This window comes from Myotis myotis, unplaced genomic scaffold, assembly GCF_014108235.1.
Source record: "Myotis myotis isolate mMyoMyo1 unplaced genomic scaffold, mMyoMyo1.p scaffold_m19_p_2, whole genome shotgun sequence".
NCBI lineage: Eukaryota > Metazoa > Chordata > Mammalia > Chiroptera > Vespertilionidae > Myotis > Myotis myotis.
Window position 1 is genome coordinate 187,362,667 of NW_023416324.1, and position 23,623 is coordinate 187,386,289.

The window sequence follows — 23,623 nt, forward strand, 5'->3', positions numbered from 1 at the left end:
ATTTGTGTCTGGAGTATGAACTCACTCTCACTGGATTTACCAAAACTTCATTTTTCAAATGATTTCATTCTATATGGTAGTTGTTTTAGAATTGCATGCATAGTGTAGTCAAGAGTTCGGTCCCCAGAATCAGGCAAACCTGAGCTTTTTCCCACTTAGGAGCCATATGACCTCAACAAGTTATTAAATTCCTTTAGGTCTCAACTTTTGAACTGTGAAAAAGAAAAATCAGATGCAAACTCACATATACCAAATAATCATTGTGGAGATTAAGTAAAAAAATGTTTGAAAAATGCTTTTGATGATGTCTGGTGTATATTAGGAACATGATAAATGTCATTAGCCAATTATATAATTATTATTATCACCCAAAGATAAACACACATAATCAGTTTGAGAAAAAACATCTGTAAAGACCATTTTATCTATACACTGAGCCAGTTGATGCATTTTGCTTGATTAAATAATGATGAAAAGGGTCATAATAACATACATATAATACTTCAGTGTCTAAGTAGTATTCCCTCAGGAATAAATAATTTGGCACCAGCCTTGTGAGTCAGAAAAGATAAAATATTCTTATTCACAAGGAAGTAAAAAAACAAAATTAGGCTAAAACATCCATGAGAAAAATACCTATAAATGCCAACATAGACCAAAGAGATGAAGTAGAAAGACCAACCCCTTAAAATGATTGATTTATCACAACAAATATTTTGAAATAATCAGTGAAAAAAACACACGCCATCATATCAGCCAGCGAATTGATTGTGTCAAATCAAATAATGGGGATCTAACAAATACCAGACTCATTTAACCTTTTGTTAAATAGCTAGCTATACAGTTTAAATGATTCATTCTAAAAGTAATATTTTAGTTATGACTCTGAGCACATACATTATCATAAAGAAAATATATATGATAAAAACACTTATTTAAAATAAGCACAATTTTTATAATATACAAGTTAGTTTATAAAAAGACACATACATTACTGAGTAAAGTTTTATCTTAAAAAAAAAATTCTCAGCATTTAAAGAAGAGAATAAAGTTTCTTTTCTTTTAAAATCATACATTTAGCCCGGCCCATGTGGCTCAGAGGTTGAGTTTCGACCTATGAACCTAGAGGTCTCAGTTCAATTCCCTGTCAGGGCACATGTTGGGGTTGCAGGCTCGATTCCCATGTGGGGCACGCAGGAGGCAGCTGATCAATGATTCTCTCTCATCGTTGATGTTTCTATCTCTCTCTCTCCCTCTCTCTTCTTCTCTTAAATCAATAAAAATATATTTAAAAAGTAAAAATCATAAATTTATAGATTGAAATATAGTTGCCATATTTACTTATTATTTAAATTATTGATCAGAAAACCATAACATAGATTTTGGAAGGACAGCTCTCAAACTATGCAGTGGTGTGCAGTAAACTGGAAAGTGTTCCACTGCTTAGTTGAACATGGCCATACATTCTGCAGGTTCACTTTTTTTTAAAAAAAAATATATTTTATTGATTTTTTGCAGAGAGGAAGGGAGAGAGATAGAGAGTTAGAAATATTGATGAGAGAGAAACATCAATCAGCTGCCTCCTGCACATCTCCTACTGGGGATTGTGCCTGCAACCCAGGTACATGCCCTTGACCGGAATCTAACCTGGGACCTTTCAGTCTGCAAGCCGACGCTCTATCCACTGAGCCAAACCGGTTTCGGCTGCAGGTTCACTTTTGATTAGATTCTCTTCAATATTTTGGCTAGTGAAAGTTTTCTTTTAAAAAATCCAAGACCACTAATTGTTGAGTCTGACAATGTGAATGGCCAAGTATCATAAAATATGTATTGATGGAATTTCTTCAAAAGGTGATTGTGTCTGATTGAATAGTTAATATATTATCATGGGCATATATATTTGTGTTTAAGATTTTTTTTATTATATGCCAATATTAGACTTATAGTTTCTTTAAGTAGTATTGATTCCAGTTCATGTAATATCATTAAATATTCCAATAATTCATATTCCATCTTGAGCATTAAGGTATTTGGAATTTCTGCTTCCTGACTCAAATTTAATAACCATTGTCTTAGAAGTATACACATATTTACATCATTCTTTTTTAGTTAATTATTTTAAATTTCCTTTAATATCTTTGTTACACGGCAATACACTTGATTAGTTACTATATAGATTTATTGATGTCTCTGGGATTTCCATCCCTAGTTCTCTCATACTAATGGGGGAGGGATGATAATGCAACTTTTCCTTATAGCTGCAAGTGGGGCTATTAATAAATAATGCATTTTAGAGGTTTCTTTGACACTTATATAACAAACTTATATGAAAAATTCATGTTGTATGTGGCTTAAATCTAGGAATTTTATTTATCATTCATTACAGAAATTAATAGCTATGGCAAATTGTTAAAATATGTAGGCTAATCAGTCATTTGTAATGTAAAGTTTCAATAATATATGCCAAAGAAGATATACAAATGTATAAAATTGAGATGATTTTTCTTGAAAGACTGTAAAATCATACAGGACCATGGAGCTCTCATTGGCTTCAATTCCTTATGTTCATATTTAACTATTGCTCCCACATATAGTGTGGCTGTCTAATAAATGATGACACTGCAAGTTGGAAGTTCTATGATACTAAAGCTAGGATTCAAAGGGATTTCTGTAAAGCAAAGTTCATTGACCCTCTTAGTCAAAAAAAAAAAAAAATGTCCACAAGTCTCAGAAAGGCAGCAATCTAAAGGTAGGAGGTAAATGGGGGATAAACGGTGACAGAAGGGGACTTAACTTTGGGTGGTGAACACACAATATAATATACAGGTAATGTATTACAGAATTGTATACTTGAAACCTATATAATTTTAGTAACCAGTGTCACCCCAATAAATTAAATAAAAATAAAAAAGAAATAAAGGCAAAAGGTGAAAGACATGAGACCAGAGATAAGAGACAAGAAAATCTTGGTTCTGTGATTATTCACTGTGGGGCCTAATTCTCTGAGCCTCCGTTTTCTTGCTTATAAAACAAAGAGACTAGAGGGGCTCTAAGGTCTTTTCCAGTTCTGTGTTTCTGTGATTCCAAGAACACAAGATTTTCTACTCCGTAAGTGTTGCTCTCTTGTTTTGTTAGGTTATCTAACACATAACGTAGCTGGGTTATAGTATCTCATACTAGGATTGGAGGACGTATTTTAGCCTGATCCTATATGAATTGTGATTCATAAAACAGTTTATAAATTTTTACATTTATCTATGTCATGTAGAACTGGAGGTTTTTATAAGTGAGAAAGACCTTTTTTTCTGAATACTACAGTGTGTACATTTATTTGGAATAATTTATAATTTTTAATAAAGTTTTAACAAAAAGTATCATAAATGTATAATTCAAAAGGATATTCTCCACAATAGTTCACCACCAATATAAATAGGTCTGAGAGAGAGAGAGAGAGAGAGAGAGAGAGAGAGAGAGAGAGAGAGAGGGAGAGAGTGTGTGTGTAGAGCTGGGGATACTTTAAAAATTTCATAAATAACATAACAATCATTAGGAAATACTATATAGATCATAGTAACTGTGATACTATTAGAATTCACACATTTCAATTATGACATGACAATGTATCTGACCATTTAGTGATTCTCATTCCAGTGTGCTATTGAACGTTCTCTCTTTAGAATTTTTAATGCATTTAACTAAACTTTGGTCTTTATTTTCCAACATATTTTCCTGTATAACTTTTATAATATTTCATTTAATAATAAAACAATTTATTTCACATTTTCCTAATTGTCCTTAATATTTAAAGAAGTGTTTACTGAATTTCTCATATTTATTAGACAAGAAAGGCAGCTTTTTCAAAGATTTCATCAACATTTTATTTTGCATTTCCAAAGCTCTATTTCGAGAAATAGTTACTGACTCATAGCAGCTCCATGGGAAACTATAAAAGTAATACAGGCCTTGCTTAGAATTCTGAGGCAATTACTATAAACACCATAAAATGTGTGATCAGAATATCCAGACCAAGGATGTTTCTGAGGGCATTACTCACCATATACATTTGTTAACATGTTTCACAAAAAGTGTTTTTTAGGGACACTAGTTTTTCAAAATGCTCCTAATTTAACATTTTGGAATTCTTTGTGTACTGTGTCTTCCTATTAGAAATTCACAAATCACAATAGGATATTAGAGCTCCTAAAAAACATTGCAGTAAAATATACTATGTATCTCTATTTAACCCAGAGTTTTCTGATTGTCGGTGTTATTGACTATTAGACCCAAGCAATTCTCTCCTCCCTTTTCTCCTTTACTAAATACTACGAACTTGTAATTCCCTGGAATACTCATTGGGAAACACTGTTTGAGGCCTCATGACCTTGGGAGTCTGTATACCACAGCCTCAAGGCCACATAGCCTCAAGGCCAGAGTGGAGCCCAGGGAGCAGATATTTAGAAAAAGGTTATAAAATCTGGGAAGTCTATGAGGGTTGGTCAACATAGAATTACAAGTTTGATTAATATTTCATAGAATGCAATAAGTTTGCTGATTGCTTACTGTTTATCAGCATATTTAGACACATGTTAAATAAATGAGCTACCACTGTGATACACTTAGTGAAAAATGGCTGTTCTTCTAGTCATATGATCCCCAGAAATAGTATAACTGCTTAAATGTGAAAATGTCTTTGTTTCAGAAATGCCAGCACATAGGAAGAGACATAGAAAGCATATTTTCAAATAAAGTCGTCACAGAATATAAAAAAATCACAAATGCAGACAGTATATGAATTAAGTTATTCAAGCAGACCAACTTATGCTGACTCTACATGCCACTCAACTGGCATCAGGAAGTTCTTCCCATAGTAAAAGAAATAATCATTGGTGATTGTAGCACAACAATGTGAACAACCTTAATGCCATTGAACTGTGTATTTAAAAAATGGTTAAGATGGTAAATTTTATGTTATGTATATCTATATATATAAAAGGCTAATATGCTAAGTGTCCCTCCAACTGTCTGACCATTTGCTATGATGCGCACTGACCACCAGGGGGCAGACGTTCAACGCAGGAGCTGCTGTGATATGCACTGGCCATTTACAAAGAAACGACAACATGGACCTGGTGCCAACAAAACAACACTTGGCTTCCCCCAAGTGGGACACAGGCCCCACCACCACCCCAGAGTGACAGCCCACCAGATCTCAGCCAGTGCTGCCAGTACCCCATGGCGCAAAATGTGACCCACAGCCCAGCCCGGGGAAATGGTGGCTGTAGGCACCAGGTAATGATGTCACATAGCAACGCCCAGCTTCCTTTCCCTAGTGACTACCTATTTGGAGTTTCTTCAGCCCAGGAACACAACTTACTTTATAGCCAGGTGCAAACATTTTACACTTGAACCAAATGTCTGTGAAGCATTTTCCAGTGCCTCATCTCATTTGATCCTCACAGAAGTCCTGGAGTAAGTAGATAGGAGATTCTGTAGAATCCTATTTCTTTTCATTAGCCAGAAAATGGACATTTAGAAAGTTTAGAAACATGACCCATATGAAAAAAAGCAAGAAATGGTGGACCTTGAAAATGACTTCAGGTTTTCTCACTGTGAAGAATACAGTCAAAAACTGCAGTAGTTAAATATTTTACTCTTTGTTCTTCCTGCATGATCTACAATAATAATCTGCTTCGTGTTGATATTTACTGCTGTGCTGCTGACAAATACCTGAAAGAGAAATTGGGGTGCTTCCCTGGGCTGGAAAAAGTTTAGCTACATCAGAAAGCAGGTCTAATTAAACAAGTTTATTCTATATCTATAATGCTAAATTGACTCGCTCATGCACGATCCATACAAAGCTCTCGTTGGTGCCAATTGCATGTGCGCATTTCCATCTGTCATTGTCAATCATGAATTTGGTTGATACTTCTATTATAGAGAAAGGGTGAATAGTGATATTAAAATATTTCTTCTAATTAATTTCTTTTCAATGTGCATGAATCCATGCACTGGGACTCTAGTTTTATCATAATTTTTAAAAAGAAATAATCTAACCTTGTTTTGAGACACCACTAAAATAGCAAGGTGTTTTCTTTACACATAAGAGAATTACTTGCCTTATGATAAAACTAGATTTTTAAAAATGTCTAAAAATACCCTCTTTTATCAGTGGGAAACACTCATGTTGGTCACTCATCTTAGTCACTCATCTTGACCAAAAGAGAAAGCAATAGATGTCAAAAAAGAATGTGATAGTTGTCAAAAAAAAAAAGACAAATACTCTTTTTTTTTCTCTGTTTCCATTACCTCAGTCTCCATGCTATCAGAGTTACAACAACAGATTTAAAAGTGGACTTGCCTTTTACATTGCAAAAAATAATGTGGTTTTCTATAAATGTAAAATAGTATTTTACAAATTAAAAAACATATATTTTATTTCTTATAGTGGCATTAAAGAGTATAAAGCCTGCTATGTAGATTTTTTAAGGTGATGTAGGATATATGTCATTTATCAAAGTTTGGCTGAATGTAAGAGAATTAATAGATTTGTGAGAAATAGACTTAGGAAAGGATTAATAAACTATAAAAGGATTGATGAACTATTAAATTCACTGAAAGGCTAAGAATGTTTAAAAACTCTGCACTTGTTGGCTAATATCATCTACTAGACTGTAAGTTTATGAGGGCAGGAAACACATCCATCTTGTTCACCACTATTTTTTTTATGCCTCCAACAATATCTAGTATTGTCGACACTCAATAAATATTTTTGAGTGAGTTAGTAAATTCAGGATAGCGTCAAAATACAGAAAATTGCTTTTTAGGCAATAGTTAAAAAGACACTAATGAAGGCATTTTTCAGTCAGTAAGTGCTTTGTAATATTACCAACTGACCATTCAGATACCTAATCAGTCACAAGTTTCATTATTCATCAAATACATGTTCAACACTAGCTACCAAATTCATCCAATTCTTACATATGGAATTTTATTCACAAACCAATGCTCTACATTTCAGGAGACCAATATTGTCAACACTTAAGAACTTAATATCCAATTCTTCACATGAATCTTTTTGTCTGATGGGCTGTTGTTGAACTTTTCTCATGAAGTCTGAGCAATAAAATTATGTTTTGTGGATTCGCTTATATTGTTTTTAAGTAGAGGCATTATTATGAAATTTTCTATATATCTTTAATATATCCAGTGGAAGAATAAAATGTTAATATTAGCTATTTGAAATAATATTTTTTCAAAATTTGAACTATTTGCACAAACATTAAAATGAAGAATGATTAAATGGTGTTTTATATAATATTGACAAAATATTTAGAGTGAAAGAGTATGTCAGTATTTGAAAGAATATAAAAAGAGGTATCTTCCGCCTTTAAATATATTTCCTAGACTTCAAATATTGATTTTTGTATTATTTTCTTTTATTTTGAAAAACTAAAATATAAGCAGGAAAAGTAGAAAATAGTTTCTACATGATTAGCTAAAAAGGGTCAAAACTTTGGAATTGCTTGAAATCTATTTTAAAAGCTCAGCTACTTTGATACTTTTTCTATCATAGAACCATGAAAAGTTATTTCAACGGAATTGCATACATAACTCCTAGAGTGCAGACAGTAGCTATTATTTGTTCACTTCATCAAAATGCTTTTTTAAATTCTTGCTACGTCTGTATTACCAGGTCCCGAAGAAACCGAGGTGAAAGAGGCCCCGCAGAAGCCAAACCCTCTTTGCTATTTCTAACAAAGGAAATGCCATTCTTGCCACTAACTCTTGGAATGATTTCCAAGTTCTCTAAAAATAATTTAGCCTGTGTCAAATAGCTGTCTCATCTGGAAAACTCAATAAATGAGCATAGAAGTTAGAAAGAGTAGGGGGAACGTTAGGTGTTAAACTGAAATGGTATATCCCACGCATGCTAGATGGAAACTCCAAATTAGCCAGCACACTTCCATACATCTGCTCAGTTTTCTTTAAACTTGAGCTATATTATTGCAGAAAAGCATAATAATCCCCACTCTGATCTTGTATTTCAAATGAAAGGGCCTGAAACATCACAGCATAGGCACCTTTCTAAAGGGGTATTATGGGTGGATGGATTTCTTTCGGGGTCAGCATTTCTACATTCAAAGAGCAGATTATAGAAGGAGGGAAAGTAGGAGTAATATGAAGTATTTCTACCCCATGACAATGACTCTAATTTGACACTGGACTTTAGTTTAAAGAGGACATGCCTATTAAATCATGACTTACTTTTAAATAGCTGAATTTTTTAAAATTCTGTGCAAATTACAGGGTTTTTTTTTTGGTAGGCAGATTACACTTATCTCTACCTGAATAACTGTTTACATGTAGAAAGCTCAGATAAATCCTTATGAAAGTAAAAAGGCTACATTATTTATTTGCTCAGAAATGTACGTCACTGTGAACTATATTCTTAATTTGAAGCATTTTTGAGATGCAGCTATTAAAAATGATTTTTAAAATTCTAGTTACATAATTTTGCAAGGAAATTCTATTTGATAACTTTGCAGCTGTGACATTATTTAACATTTATTGTATGTTGGTCCATGAATGAAATGTCATTGCCTCTAATAATTTTCAGACATCTGCTAGTGTCCTCAAGCAGAAGAACTGGAATATTTCTTAGAAGGAATAACTTATCACACGATTATTAACTTTTGTAGGGTGCCATCTAAATCAAGATTTTTCAAGGTGACCAAGCAGAAAATGGAAATATTCTGGATATTAAACACTTTTGTATTTTATTTTTTGATATGAAAGACAACCTATAAAACTTTTATAAAGAAAAGTGGCTACACAGTAACAGGCATTAGTTCTTATTGACTGATATAAGGATGAAGGTGAAACTCCATTTGTCTATGGGTCATGTGATAGTACAAATATAGGGTTAGGCTATGGCTTTGCTTTCCCACTCACATGACTTATTTTAGAGTTTGGGGTGGCATGGGGGATGAAAAGAGATAATATTGGGCCATTGACCTTTTGCCAAGAACTGTGCTTAACATTTTACATAAGGCTTCTCATTTATAAAAAGTTAAGCATTATGGTATAAAAAATTTCACCCAAAAGAAATCTCTTATTCTTTTTTTTTCCTACCATGAAAAGTTTCTGGAAACTTTTTTTCTAGAGTGAGTTTCTCACGTGTTGTAATAGGAGACAAGATCTCTAGTAAGGAAGAGAAATCTGGTTTTCTTGTTTTATTCTCCCTGTTGGCAGTCACTGTTTTTATTTATTATTTATTTTTTCCTTGAAATGAAGGAAGTCCCTACTCTATTGGAAATTTGTGTCCCCCCCAGAGCAGGCTAAGCATCTCATCTTGATCATTTCTAGTTACTTTTTTCCTGTCTGCTGACCAGTGATGAGGAGAACACCACTAAGCATTTTGATGATTCATTGTAAGTGTGCCCATCATACTTTTACCCAGATCTGTATGTGGCTAAAGCCTTAATAGTCTCCCACACCAAAAGTCATGTTCGAAATACAATACATTAACAACCTGAAGCAGGCTCAGCTGTGGAGCAGGATACTAAGAATAAATAGATGAAATTCTAGACATTTCTAAAGAGGATCCAGCTACTTAATGACCACTGAGGTCTTCAGTGACTAGGTGTGAATATTCCAGTGCAGTCCAAGCTGAACTGAGAGGCATTTCTTACTTCCAAATTTAAATACCGCCTGTGCATATAAAAAAGAGTTTCGTTTATTAGTCCAAAATGTTACTACGATTGGGATCTTGAAAAAATATTCTCTCTTTCTTGGGCATGTTCTTCAGCAAAAGAAAGTTGGGAAGGGTAGGCTGGAGAATGGAACTTCTACTTGGAGGCCATAAATTGGAGACATCATTTTTCACCTCACAACAGGAGAGGTTGGGCTGAAGATGGATGAGTAAGTGCATTTCCCTGCCAAAGTTAAGATGATAAACTGTGGGTGAGCCTTGGCGAAATTCTGTCCACCCACTGAAAAGCTGCTAGTGTTCCGTTATTGAAGATCATCCAAAACGTTTTCCTCACAGGTTGGACCCATTCTCTTTGAGGGGCAAGTACAGCTCCCATTGAGCGGGTTGCACTGAGTCCTGTGGACACATTGGCACGTCAGAGCGCAGTTAGGTCCATATTGGCCTGGCCTGCATTCTGTGAGGAAAAAATAAATAAATATAAAAGTAATTCAAATATGCTTTTCCATCACATAGTATCCTTACTACTATTTCTTGGAATTGCATAAGATGATAGACAAAGAATTCTGGTTAACCATGTGGTATCTTTCCCCCAGGCTAGAACGCTATGTATTAAAACTCAGGTCTTTAACGGAAAACAGGAAGAGGCTGGGGGATGTCAAGGAAGTTAGTGACATAGGTGAAAAGAGAAATCAGGACAGCAACTTAAATTTCATAAGTGCCCTCTCAGAATTAGATTATTGTTATAGAGCTCATCGCAGTAGCATTGCAAGGGACACGGGGAAAATGGATTAGTTTTTGTGAGGTCAGAAAAAGGCAACACTCACTCAGGATACACAAATTTGTCTTCAGGTTGAAAACATGATTACTTGTGCCTATGTTGTTGAAAATGACATGGCTTTACATTCACCTCTTAAAATACGTCAAAATGGCCAGCGATGCCTTGTGTGCCTACTTCTGTAAAATCCTGCTATTTGTACTCAAGGAATGTAACTTTTTAAGTTGAATTGCGTTGTGAAATCAACCAGTAGAGAAATGAAGAGAGAGGATTAAAAAATATTAGCCTAATCTAAATAACTAAATGTGTAGACTAAAGTTTCCTCAGGCATCACACCCAAACCTGGGCATTTGGTCTTAGTCTGATGTCCAGCAGAAAATTAGGAGAGAATTAATAGGTTCTGTTTCTGAAGGATTGAGAGGATTGGGAGAAAGCCCAGCCCTGCCCATGGAAACAGAAAGTGGGGTCAGATTCATTCAGTGAGAATGGGAAGTACCCCAACTTGCTACCAATGTTTAAGAATTAGAGAAACTTAACTTTGCAATAATGAGTCACCTAGCTCTAAACAGTTTACAAAGTGGGTCCCAAACACATTAACACAGTTGGTTCTAGCAAAACTGTGAAGTAGGCAAGACAGTGAGGTAAGCTCGCTCTCATTGTAGAGAGAGAAACAGGTTTGATGTGGTTTAAGGGACCTTCACAAATGTTATGTCCCTGGCAAATGGCAGAGCCGGAGTTCTAAATTCTTATCTAGTGCTCATTCCTCAATCTGCACTGCCATGGGGGAAGACATACCATATCAAGCATATGTAGATTAAAGCCCAAATAAGGAAGTGGAGAGAGCTGGAAAGTGGGAAATTTAGAAATGTCAATGCAAATACTAGGATACTTATTCTAGAGTGAAATCTGAGTCTACGGGTATAATTTTGTAAAATATTTCTATAATTATTGCTTCAAAATTCTCTTGGCCAGGTTGGAGAGGCACCCTAACTACTCCATAAGCATTTGCATATTTGTTTGTTTATTGCTCTCTTGGATAATGAAGGTAGGCTAAGATATGTTCTGGCCTTCTTGCCTTAATTAACTAGTTAGATTTTAAATATGAGAAAAATGTGAACTTAATCAATTTTGCAATTCATTTTGCAGAGCAAACAGTAATTCAATCTCTTCCTAGATGAAGGAAGAACGGGTAGGTAAAAGGAGCTCTGGAGGTGATGTAAATGCTGCTCTGAAATGAATCTTTTCTTTACATCATCAAACGTAATCAAAATTAAAAAATAAATCCTCTGTGTATAAGTACCACATCTTCTTTATCCAGTCCTCTACTCAGCCATAAGAAAGGCTGAAATAGCGCCATTTGCAACAACATGGATGGACCTTGAGAACATTATGCTAAGTGAAATAAGTCAGTCAGGAAAAGCTAAGAACTATATGATTTCACTCATATATATGATACAGAACTGATATTTGGGAACACAACCAGCAGTGGTGATTGCTAGAGGGAAGGGGGTGGCGGGAAAAGGGGTCCCAATATAAGGTTACAGGAGAAGATTTGACTTTGGGTGGTGGGCACACGGTGCAATGTACAGATCTTATCACATAGAAATCCACACCTGAAATGTATATGTTCATTTTGACCAATGTCACTCCAATTTAATAAATAAGTATTAAAAATAAATAAATAAACAAACAAATAAATCCTAACCTAATAGATCCACCCCCATCCGGTGTGTAGGAGGATTACTTAGCTTGGTGGTAAGATCTAGTTTTCTTGTTTGAAAAAGAGTTATGAGTCAGGATCTCTCCTAAGCAGTTCAGAATCTGATTTTAATTTATAAAAATACCACATTTTATGTTAATAACGATGTGTATTTAAGACATCTGTTTGAATGTCTGCAAATGTTAATTTACCAAGGGGGTGGGGAAATAATCCAATAAAAAGCTGCTACATTCTTTTATGAATTAACATTATGGCTGTTTAATAGGTCCTTTACCAGAGTTCAAATTAAAATGAGGTCTTTTATCTTTATAGTGCCTGCATAGACACAGCTGCTCACAGTTAATATCGCAGATGAACTGTGCCTAATTGAAAATAAAACTGCAAATAAAAGATCATGTAGTACATCTGTGTAAGCTGTGGGTACCCCCAAAGAGCTCATGACAAGAGAGGCCTTGAGGTGCCCACTGAGAATGGGCATGTTAATACATATGTTCCACTGTCAAATGGTAATTTTTCTGCAGATAAAAATGACTGTGTGATAAAAGAATTTAGTCCATAGAAAGTCCATAGAGTGAGGCCTTCATTTCCAGCCTGGCCATAAGCTCTCTTGGTTTAGAAGAAGCTAGTTTTAAGTCACCGCTGAGTGTTGTCAAACGGAACTTTCAGCAATGACGAAAACATTCTATACTGTGCTATCCAATACTGTGGCAACTAACCATATATGTGGCCACTGAACACCTGAAATGTGACTGAGGAGGTGAATTTTAAATTAAACTACATATAAATTAAATAGCAACCTGTGGTTAATGGACAATGCATATTAGACAACAAAATCAATTCCTGTTCCTTTCTTTCCCTTGAGAAGCGGTATAGTGGGGATGTTCAGTCTGGCTCTGGACCCAAATTGTCTGTTTCAAATCCCCAGTCTGCCATTTGTGAGCTGTGTAACTTTGGGCAAGTAACTTCCCCATTTTGTGCTGCAGCTCCCCCATCTATGAAAGGGAAGGGTGATGATAGTAAAGGCACCTAGTATACATTAAAATGCCTGGCATATGATACACATTCAATAAACATGAATGATTTTCTTCAGTATTTGGATGAAACCACAAATACTATAAGCATTCTGCCTTCAGTGAGCATTTCATTGGTGACATGTATACTGTGGCTTTGCCAAGATGTCATGCTGATGTTTACTCTGACAGATTTAGTTTAGATATGACAAGGTTCAGGAACGTGTTTACCATGACTCCCTGAGGAATGCTGAAAAGAAACAAAAATTTGCTGAAAACTGTCATGTGCTACACCCTTTTCTGAGCCTTTCTTGATAAAAGATAAATAAACATGGATCGAACTCTCAAGAAGCTTGTAGTGTAGTGAAACACAATGATTAGAGCTCTACATGAAGCAGCTTTGCAAAAAAGAAATGTCAGCATCAGTAAGCTTCTCAGTTGGAAGATCCCAAAGGATTCCAATCTGATATTCATAACCCACTGGACTTATTTTAAAGGTCTATGAAAAAGGGAAGATGGGATAGGGAAGAATATAAATCTCTTGATGAGCCCCTGAAGGTTCCTTATACAGGGCTACATGCAGACATGCACACATATAGTATTGTCTACTAAGAGCATCATCACCCAACGGTCAAAACCAGACTGCCTGGGGTTAAATCTTGGTTCTGACTCTTCCTACTTTTCTGTGCCTCAGCTCTCTCTTTTGTCAAGTAAAAATAAAAACAGAACAGCCTCATTGGGTGGTGGTAAAGAGCAAATGAATACAAGCAAAATGTTTAGGATGATCAGTCCTTCGGGGTTATTGTGAAACATATGAAACCTTTTCATCTAGGAAGCATCCATTAAGTTTAAATAGTAAGTGATGAGTCAATGATCCACTCAGTCTACTTTCTCCTCTTCTTAAGATAGTCGCTAAAGATTTTGAATTTTACATCCTAGGCCTTTCTTCTTGTGAGTGTAAAGGGGGGAAAAGGTTTAAATCTCAATTCCCAAGAATACGGGGAACTTGGTTCTCAAGAATAGTACCCCAATCTTCATTTTTCTGAATTGCTTTTGTAATCAGGATGTTTAATTGCATCACCTTGAGGTGCCTTCAACGTGTCCTCTGTCAGCCATAGTGCTGGTTTTGGTTGCCTGTTATGCAACAGCCACATACTCTGATTAATCATACTAAGGCAAGGTGACAAGCAATGGTAGTACGATGTTCTTTAATTGCACAATACTTTTAGTATAAAAAAATGCCCAGATGTCTCTGAATCACCCATGAGTCAGAGGGACATCACCAGGTACTTGGCTCATACCAGCTTCACATCTGGCTCCGGCTCTTCCAGGTGGGCAGAGGCACTTTCCAGTTACTGGGTGGCAGGAGATTTTGCTTTCACAGTCACAAAGTTGCTGGCAATTATCTCCAAACATTCCAGGTGAGCACTCTACCAAGGAAAGAGAAATGCTGAAACATTAACCACTTGAATTTTCAATGATGCAGCTAACATGGGATTAAAGATAGAATTTCCTCAAGATTGAGCCCCAAGTAGCAAAGTGGGAGGATAAAATGAGATTTGTTGGTTAGAAGAAGAGAGGAAAGTTTTGGAATTCTAAGAAATCAGCTTCATTTTATACATGATTTCACACTCAGGTTTTAAATTGATTTACTCTGACACTGGTTTGTACCTTTGAGAATGTATGGAGGGCTTTCAAAGATAGGAACTTTAAGAAGAAAATTGAGTCTACTAGCCAAGAGTATTACTTTTAATATTTTTCCTTAAATGTTATTTATTTTCCCAGAAGACTGTAAGCTCCACTATATTCCCAGAATATAACAGTAAATAATAAGTGGATAAGTGAATAAAGGATGACAAGAAATACTGTATGTATAGCTCTAGTGACTTATGAGGATATAGTATGGGAGTAGCATATGAATCCTTTTTATTTATTTTTATTTTTTGTAACCTTGTTTCTTTCTTTTTAAAAAACCTTTACTATTGAAAGTATTATATACGTCCCTTTTTTTCTCCCATTGACCCCCTTATAGCCCATAACCCTTGACCCAGGCTTCCACCACCCTATTGTCTATGTCCATAGGTTATGCAATTATGCAAACAAGCTCTTTGGTTGATCTCATCCCATCCACCCACATGAATCCTTTTTAAAGGCAATAACTCTGATTCACATAAAGTCAAGTGACCACTATCATTATATTATTATAATTATAATGATTATTATAACCCTATGCACAAGTCATACATAATATAGACTAAAATGATATTTTGAGTTGCTTACTGAGAATTATGTACTCTGGCATTATTTTGAATAGACTGATTAGTCTTGTAGGACTTTATAATTTACTATTTTAAACTAGTAGCCCAAGTTCTCACCTCTATTTCCTCATCCACATTCATGACTGCCATTATTTTCTAGTAATAAATGCCTAATTCCCATCTTTAAATATTTTTCATAAAGCTTTGTATCTATTTTAATATCTTTAAACTCAATAGATAATCTTTTAAAATCTTTTAATAAAATATTTCTCATTCAGAGGTAGAATCTTTGTCCGTTGAAGAATAACAGCTTTAATGGGGTTTGGAATATTAAGCAATTTCACTTAGGGGAAGGTAAAATTTTTGAATAATCAGCAACAAAATCAGAAGGACACATTGCCTGTAGAGTGAATTCCTGTTGCTTTAATGTCCAAGTCAGAAGCTTAAGTGATTATTCCATGTTTCTGATTTGGGTTTATGTTTGCCCTAAGATAGAAAGACCTCACATTCACACAGAATTCCCCTATTCACCTGCTTTAAAATGCTCTGGCTATACCTTTTTCACACTGGCTGCCATGGAAACCTGCTGGGCAAATGCACTGTCCACTCGTTGCATCACAACTGGCTCCATTTCTGCAGTCACAGATCTGAGCACAATTCAAACCATAAAATCCAGGAAGGCATGCTGGAAAATAAAAATGTCAAAATGATATTTTGGCTTTAAGAATAAATGCAGGGAAAATTAAAGGATACGCTGTAGGTCACTTGTTTCCCAGGACCAAAGAAGGAGATGAAAGCGTAAAATTAGAAACAAGAAAGAATTATGTGGAAAAGCATATTGACCATAGTTTAGTCATACAAATAAATGAGTGCATTGATCCATTTTTCTACAAGTAGTCTAGAAGAATCCATAAAAAATTCAAATATCTTCAAGTAAGTACAATTTATTTTCTATGATGTGCCTGACAAAGACTTCAAAACACTTGAATACCCTAAACACTTAAAAGAACAATGTTTTAAAAAGTTAGATACAGGTTACATTTAGTAACGATGGTTTTTGAGTTAAGTTATTTAAATAAACAAGAGAGTATCTGTGGATGGTGATTTATATAGCTCTTGATATTTGAAGTTTTGGGAATAGATAATAGAGGTGAGTATGAGGGAAAGAGGGGAGGGAGAAAGGAAAAAAGGGAATAAAAGAGAATATGATGTATATACAGTAGGTTGACATCATATGAGGAAGTTAGATTTCAAAATCAGTGAAATTTAACTTTTAAAATATTTCCATAGATGGTCCATAAAGTGGAATTATTTCTTTAGTAAGCACAGTATAACTAGTTTTTCTTCCATATTTTTGTGGCTGAACAACAAAATAACTAATTAGTTTACCTTTAGAGAACATGTAATCCCAGCAAATGCTTTTCTTTGAATGCTAAGATTGTCATCTGTCCATAGATATAATCACTCAAATAGAGATGTGTGAGAGCTAAGCTTGAATGAGACAAATATTCCCATTTCTTTTCTTGAGTTTTCTCTAAGGCTATGCTCACCACTCACTGGGAATGGGAGGGGGATAAAATTTTCTCAGTCCTTCCTTCAATTATTCTCTCTCTCTCTCTCTCCCCGTCTCTCCCCCCCCCCCTTTCTCCCTCTTTCTTTGTGAGCCCAGCCTCCTTTCCTAGAGTTAAATTTGCCTAGGCTTCTTGTGCGTGACACTTCTCCAGCATGAATGGAGTTACTCAGGACAGATTCAACATTAGGAAAATCTCACATTCAGGGGGCAGAAAAGGGAGGTAAAACCAAAAGGAGATAAGAATTGAACTAATTTATATAATACATACTCTTTCATTTTTTGATCTTATAACTCTTTAAAAAATGAATAACAGCTGGGCCTGCATGGCTCAGTGCTTGAGCGTCAACCTATGAACCAGGAGGTCATGGTTTGATGCCTGATCAGGGAACATGCCCAGGTTGTGGGCTCAATTCCCAGTGTGGGGCCTGCAGGAGGCAGCCAATCAGTGATTTTCTCTCATCATTGGTATATTTATCTTTCTCTCCCTCTCCCTTCCTCTCTGAAATAAATAAAATACATTTTTTAAAGAGTAACAAAAAAGATCAATGCAGGGTTTTTTCTATTTGTTCTTGTATAATTAATATTGAGAATACAGAGAAAAATCAGATCTCTCTTTCTCCCCTTTATTTTCATTATGTTAAAAAAGCTGAGTTTATAAAGGTTGCCTTGCTCAACTTTTCTATTTCTCTAAATAGGAGATCTTTGTCTATTGAAGACTAACATCTCTTGTGGTGTTTTGAGATAGTAAACAATTTCAAAAATTTTTGAACAATCAGCAACAAAATCAGAATAATGCACTATATTGGCTACAGAGTGCATTCCTATCACTTTAATGTCCAGTCAGAAGTTTAGGTGATTATTCTATGGTTTTTATTTGGGTTTATGTTTGCTCTAAGGTTCCCTGACTTGGAACTTTAAAGCCATTGTTGGTGCCTTCGTTTTCCTCATCTTCATATCCAAATTAATTGCCCAATACAGTCAATTTTTCTTTGAAAATATTTTGTTCATTTCCTTTTTTAAAAAAATATTTTTCTATTGATTTTTAGAGAGAGAAGAAGGGAGAGAGAGAAAGAGAGAGAGAGAGAGAGAGAGAGAGAGAGAGAGAGAGAGAGAGAATAATTGAAGGATTAAGAAATATAGATTGGCCACCTCCTGCATGTCCCCCATCAAGGATCCAGTAAACCCGGGCATGTGACCTGACCAGGAATCAATATCAAACCAACAACTTACCTGTGCATGGGATGATGTTCAATCAACTGAGCCACACTGGTCAGGGTTCATCTGCTTTTCTATCCTAGTCCAGATTTTAAAGTCCTAGCCTATCACTACAGCTCTCCATGTGGACACTGCTGATGGCTCCTTTTCTTAATAATCAATAATGTTCTCCCTTTACAGATTTATTTCACTAGAATAGTATCTCTTGTCTGCTCAAAATCTTTCTTGATACTAATCATATGTAGGATCTGTAGAATGTAGGATGTATGTAGTATGAAATTTATGGGCCTTCAATAAATATTTTTTCTCTCTCTTGTATCTCCTATTCCAATTTTGAAAACAAAGCAAACAAACAAAACCACAAGGTGTTTGCTTCCACACTCCCTAACCCAGGAAACCTCAGAATGGTTGGCAAGAGTTCTAAACCTTGGGAGGCTTAGTAAAATTTGTTCCTGTAAAATGTATTGGCCAAATACTAAAAACAAGTTGAAAAACATGGAAACAATTTCAAACATTGCTATTATCACTTCAGAGGCTTTACAAAGCCCTTTACTTTTAAATGATTAATATTGGTCAAGCTTTTGCCACATGCCTTAGTACAAATGCTTACATGTATCTTCTTATTTACTCCTCATCATACCTTTTATAGTGGGCGTTATTGTTATCCCCGTTCTACACTACGAAGCTTAAACTTTGAAGTTAATAGTTTATACCTCTTTTATAAGGCAGAGCTAGGCCATGTGCAATGAACTCTAGAGCCTAGACTTTAACATCTTAATCTCTTGTGTTCCCATTAAGGCTCCCTGACATATAAGACAAATTCTTGTATAATTCTTAATTATTGTACAACTCTTTTCCTAATTTTAGGTGAAAATATTGAGTCTAAATGAAGAATTGATATAAATAAATATGCTTAAAGAAAACCTGAAGAAGATTCTTTTAGAGTTAGGTCTAGAACTAGATCAATATGAAACAAGCAGCTTCTTTATATTTTGTGTAGAAAGTAGAATATTATGTTCAAAAGGACCAGCAATCAGCTGACGCCTTTGAGTGTGTCTGCCTGTTTCTATTACAGATGATTATAGAACATTAGAATCATTTTTGAACAGTAGTTCCAGAAAGGAATACAGAAGTCCAATTATTTAATTATATCAGTTGTCAACATCTAGACCTTAAAGTTGAGCTATAAAATACATTGTAAAAATATACACTAAATCATTAACATTTTATCTAATTTGATATAATGCAAATATATTACTTTTATTTTATAAATAGTTTTTAAAACTTAAAACTTATCGACACCATAACAAGCCCACTCATTTTCTCCGCTTACCATGTTCACAGTCTCTCCCATAGTAACCTTGGAGGCACTCACAGCTTCCAGAAAACCTGCTGCAAACTCCACTGTTCTGACAGGTGCAAGTAAAATGGCAGCCTGGGCCATAATACCCAGGGGAACATTCTGAAAAAGGAACCATCCAAGCATTAGTTCTAGTTAAGACAATTGAATACTAATGAGTTTGAAGACAAAAAATATTAAAAGCAGATGAATCATTAGCTAATCCAATAAAGATAAAAGACAGAAAGCACAAATATACACACCTTTTTAAAATTATGGAATGATCATCAAAAGGAATAGTTATAAAAAGTACAGTATAAATAAATATAAAAACCTGAATGAAATGGAAAAGTTACAGAGGACAACTTATCAAAATTATCTTACTTTGAGGCAGAAAACCTAGGCTAATTAGAATAGAACAACATTAAAGAAAATAGCAAAATAGCTACTGAATTTTAAAAAAATCCCATAAGACCTAGGTTTCACAGGAAAAAGAACCTTCTATAAACCTTCACAGATCAGATCCTCACCTTACTATTTACACTAGTCTAGGACACTGAAAAGAAGGAAGCTTTCAAATACATTTTACTGAGTATAGCATCAATTCCAAAACCTGACAAAAATACATTAAAGAGCTCAATTTCACTTATGAATATTGATGCCAAATTCATAAAAATATAAGTACATAGAAACCAATAGCAGGCTATAAAGCAATATATCATGTCCAAGTTGTATTTATTCCTAGGAGGTAAGGTCATTTAATATTAGAAAATTCATTAGTAAATCCACCATAATTATCAGCCAAAGAGAAAAGTTATATTATTAATTCCATAGATGTAGAAAAGACATTTGAAAAATAAATTCACTAAAATATTCAGTAAAAATATTGAGTAAATTAGAAAATTAATAGCTATATCTCAAATGAATATTATTATCCAGTATTTTACTTAATAGGGAGCAAAAAGCTTGTACAAATGGAATGATAGACCATGTCTATTCTCAGATATGATGAGTTAATATCATAAATGTGTTCGTTCTCCCAGAGAGAATAGACAGAGGATAACAAACAGTAAAAAATACCTGTTGTTTTTGTTTTTTTGCACCTGGACAATTTTATTATAAAGTTCACATGGAAAGACAAACAGGAATGGTGCCAGAAAATCCTTGAAAAATAAAGCATGAAGGGTGGCTAGCTCTATCAGTATCAAATATGTTTAATAAAGGCTTCATAATAAAAATGGTACTGCATTTGCATCTAAGTAGACCAATAGAACAGAGCATCCAGAACTATCCCAAACTATGTATAAATGCTTAGTGTTTGATGAAGGATAAATCTGGAGTTAGTGAGGAAGTTTCACTTGTAAAAGTTGCATTACAATAAATGAAAAGCCATGTAAGGGGAAAATGGATTTGTTTCTCACACAATTCACCAAGAAAAATATTTAAAATTGATCAGAGAATCAAATGTCAAAAAATGACATCGTACTGGTAAGTAAAAGAAAATATGAGTGAATTCCTCTACTACCTGAGAATAGGGAATACATTCCTAAGTGTGACTCTAAATTTAAAAAAAATAAAGGGGCCCTAACCGGTTTGGCTCAGTGGATAGAGAGTCAGCCTGCCGACTCAAGGGTCCCAGGTTCGATTCCAGTCAAGGGCATGTACCTTGGTTGCGGGAACATCCCCAGTAGGGGGTGTGCAGGAGGCAGCTGATCGATGTTTCTCTCTCAATGATGTTTCTAACTCTCTATCCCTCTCCCTTCCTCTCTGTAAAAAATCAATAAAATATATTTAAAAAAATGAAAATAAAAATATAAAGGGAAGAAAGATATATTTTATTACAAAAATAAACCAAACAAAACAATCCCTTTGAATCATGAAGAACCCATTCTCTAAAGATATTCCCAATGAAGCACGTCCCCTCGGATTCACAGCCTTGTGCTGTTCCCTCCTATGTGGAGCCTGGACTGGTCCCAGGACTTGCTTTAGAAAGTCAGCTGTCATGTAAGAAAGCAAATCATTCTGTTGGAGAATTATTCTGGTGGAACCCTCATGATGGGACAAGTGTCTTTATAAGAAGAAACATGAGTGTGCTCTCTCTCTCTATGTATCTCTATCTCTCTCTATCTCTTTCTCCCTCCCCCCCTCCCATGTAAGAATAAAACAAAAACAAGGCCATCAGCAAATCAGAAAAGAGGGCCTTCACCAGGCACTAAATCTGCCTGTACCTTAATCTTGGACTTCCCAGACTCCAGAACTGTGAAAATAAATTTCTGTTGTTTAAGTCTCCTACTTTATGATATTTTGTTCTATCAGCCCGAGCTGGCTAAGACAAGGAGAAAGAAGCCATGCCATGGGGAGCAAAGCCTGGTTGGCAGATGTGGAAATAAAGAGGTGATCTTCTATATTCCAGCCCGGCTTCAGCCCCAGCTGCTATCTGAGAGAAGGACCACTCAGCTGAATGCAGTTAACCCTCAGAATCATGAGAGATAATGATTCATGGCTGTTCCAGTTTCTAAGTTTCGGGGTGGTTTGTTATATGTCAGTTAATGACCAATCAGGTGGCAAAAGACAAAACATAAACTTACCCAAATATGGGTGAATAATTCACAACAAAGAGTTAATATTTCTAATATCTATAGAACTTCTAGTATTACAGTAGAAAAAAACAGAACCTTATAGAAAAGTGAGCTTGAATTATGAACAATTTATAGAAAAAATAAATGCAAGAGATGCTTACCAGTTGCAAAAGATGCTTAACTTTATTCATAATACTAAAAATGAAAATTACATATCCACTGATAGAACATTTTTTACCAAAATTTTGGTAACATACTCTTTTGATAAAGCTCTGATGCAAGAGATATTCTATATCTTGGTTATGAGGATGCAAAATGGTATAAACTCTCACAGAGAATTTGTCAATATGTTGCAAAATTACATTTGCATTTACCCAGTGGCTCATCAACTCGTGTATTATATTTGAGATAAAATAAATAAATAATATATAAATTTAAGTGATAAAAACAACAGTTTAAAAAGTTTTAATGACAAAATAGGATAAGTTTAATAGAATAAATTTTAATAATAGTTGAATTTAATTAAAATAATTTCATAAATAACAAATGTTTAAATGATAGGATCAAACGTTAAAATATCTTATTTCCCTAAATGCTGAAGAGTTTCCCAACTTAAAATTTAAAAAAAAGCACAACAAAACAATATGGACATAAAGCTGCTGTCTAATTTTAAAGAACTGCTATTAATCTGATTTAGCAATCTCCAATATCACAAAATTGGTAACAGTTGTCTCCATAAATGAGGGAGGATATCCACATAAAAAAAATCCAAGAAACTGACCTTAATTACTAGGTTTAGAAGCACTGTTACTTCAAAGTGTCATTGTCTTCATATTCATGTGAGAAAACCAAATCACAGAGATACTGTGAACTTCCCAAAGGCATAGAGCATGGTATGGGCCGAGCAGAGTTGGCATATGAGTCTGTCCGCTCCTATTGCAAGGTGCTTTCTTGTGTGCCATGATGCCGAATTTCATGATAGTCAAATTCATAGTGAGGGATAGTGGGTATCACACTCATTGGGATAGTATGTCAGGACGCAGGTCTAAAAAGCCATGACCCCATAGTTGAAAACAACTAGGTACAAGTTTACTGTCAATTTTTTTTTTACTCAAGGTGCCCCAAGTGTAGGCCCCCAGCAGTGTTCTCACCCACACTCTGTCTCCCTGCCAGAGACCTTTCTGTCTATGCTGCCAGAACACAAAACCATCTCCTACAAAAGTGAGCTCTTGAGTAGGGTATATGCTCTCCAGTATTGCACAAAATAATCAACTGCAGTTTGGAAAGAAGAATTAGAACTATCAATCTTTATCTTTATCCATTCTTTAGCAATTTAAACCTTTATATATGTTTTATGGTATGCATAATATATTAGCTGAGAAGCACATAAATGTCACTTATGTGTAAAAAATATATTTACAGTGGTAGATGATGATATTTTC

General features: G+C 34.9%; 1 protein-coding gene across 1 annotated transcript in view; it reads right to left on the minus strand.

Annotated features, from left to right (window-relative positions):
* Window positions 1-7,276: 7,276 nt before the first annotated feature.
* Window positions 7,277-23,623, minus strand: part of LOC118677522 (EGF-like and EMI domain-containing protein 1) — a 610,230-nt gene continuing 593,883 nt past the window's right edge. Inside the window, exons 21-24 of the mRNA XM_036352669.1 lie at window positions 19,597-19,725; window positions 16,032-16,160; window positions 14,519-14,647; window positions 7,277-10,166 (exon numbers count right to left, since the gene is read on the minus strand). Of these exons, the coding sequence (XP_036208562.1) occupies window positions 10,015-10,166; window positions 14,519-14,647; window positions 16,032-16,160; window positions 19,597-19,725 (539 nt within the window). The 3' untranslated portion in view covers window positions 7,277-10,014. The remainder of the gene's footprint in view (window positions 10,167-14,518; window positions 14,648-16,031; window positions 16,161-19,596; window positions 19,726-23,623) is intronic.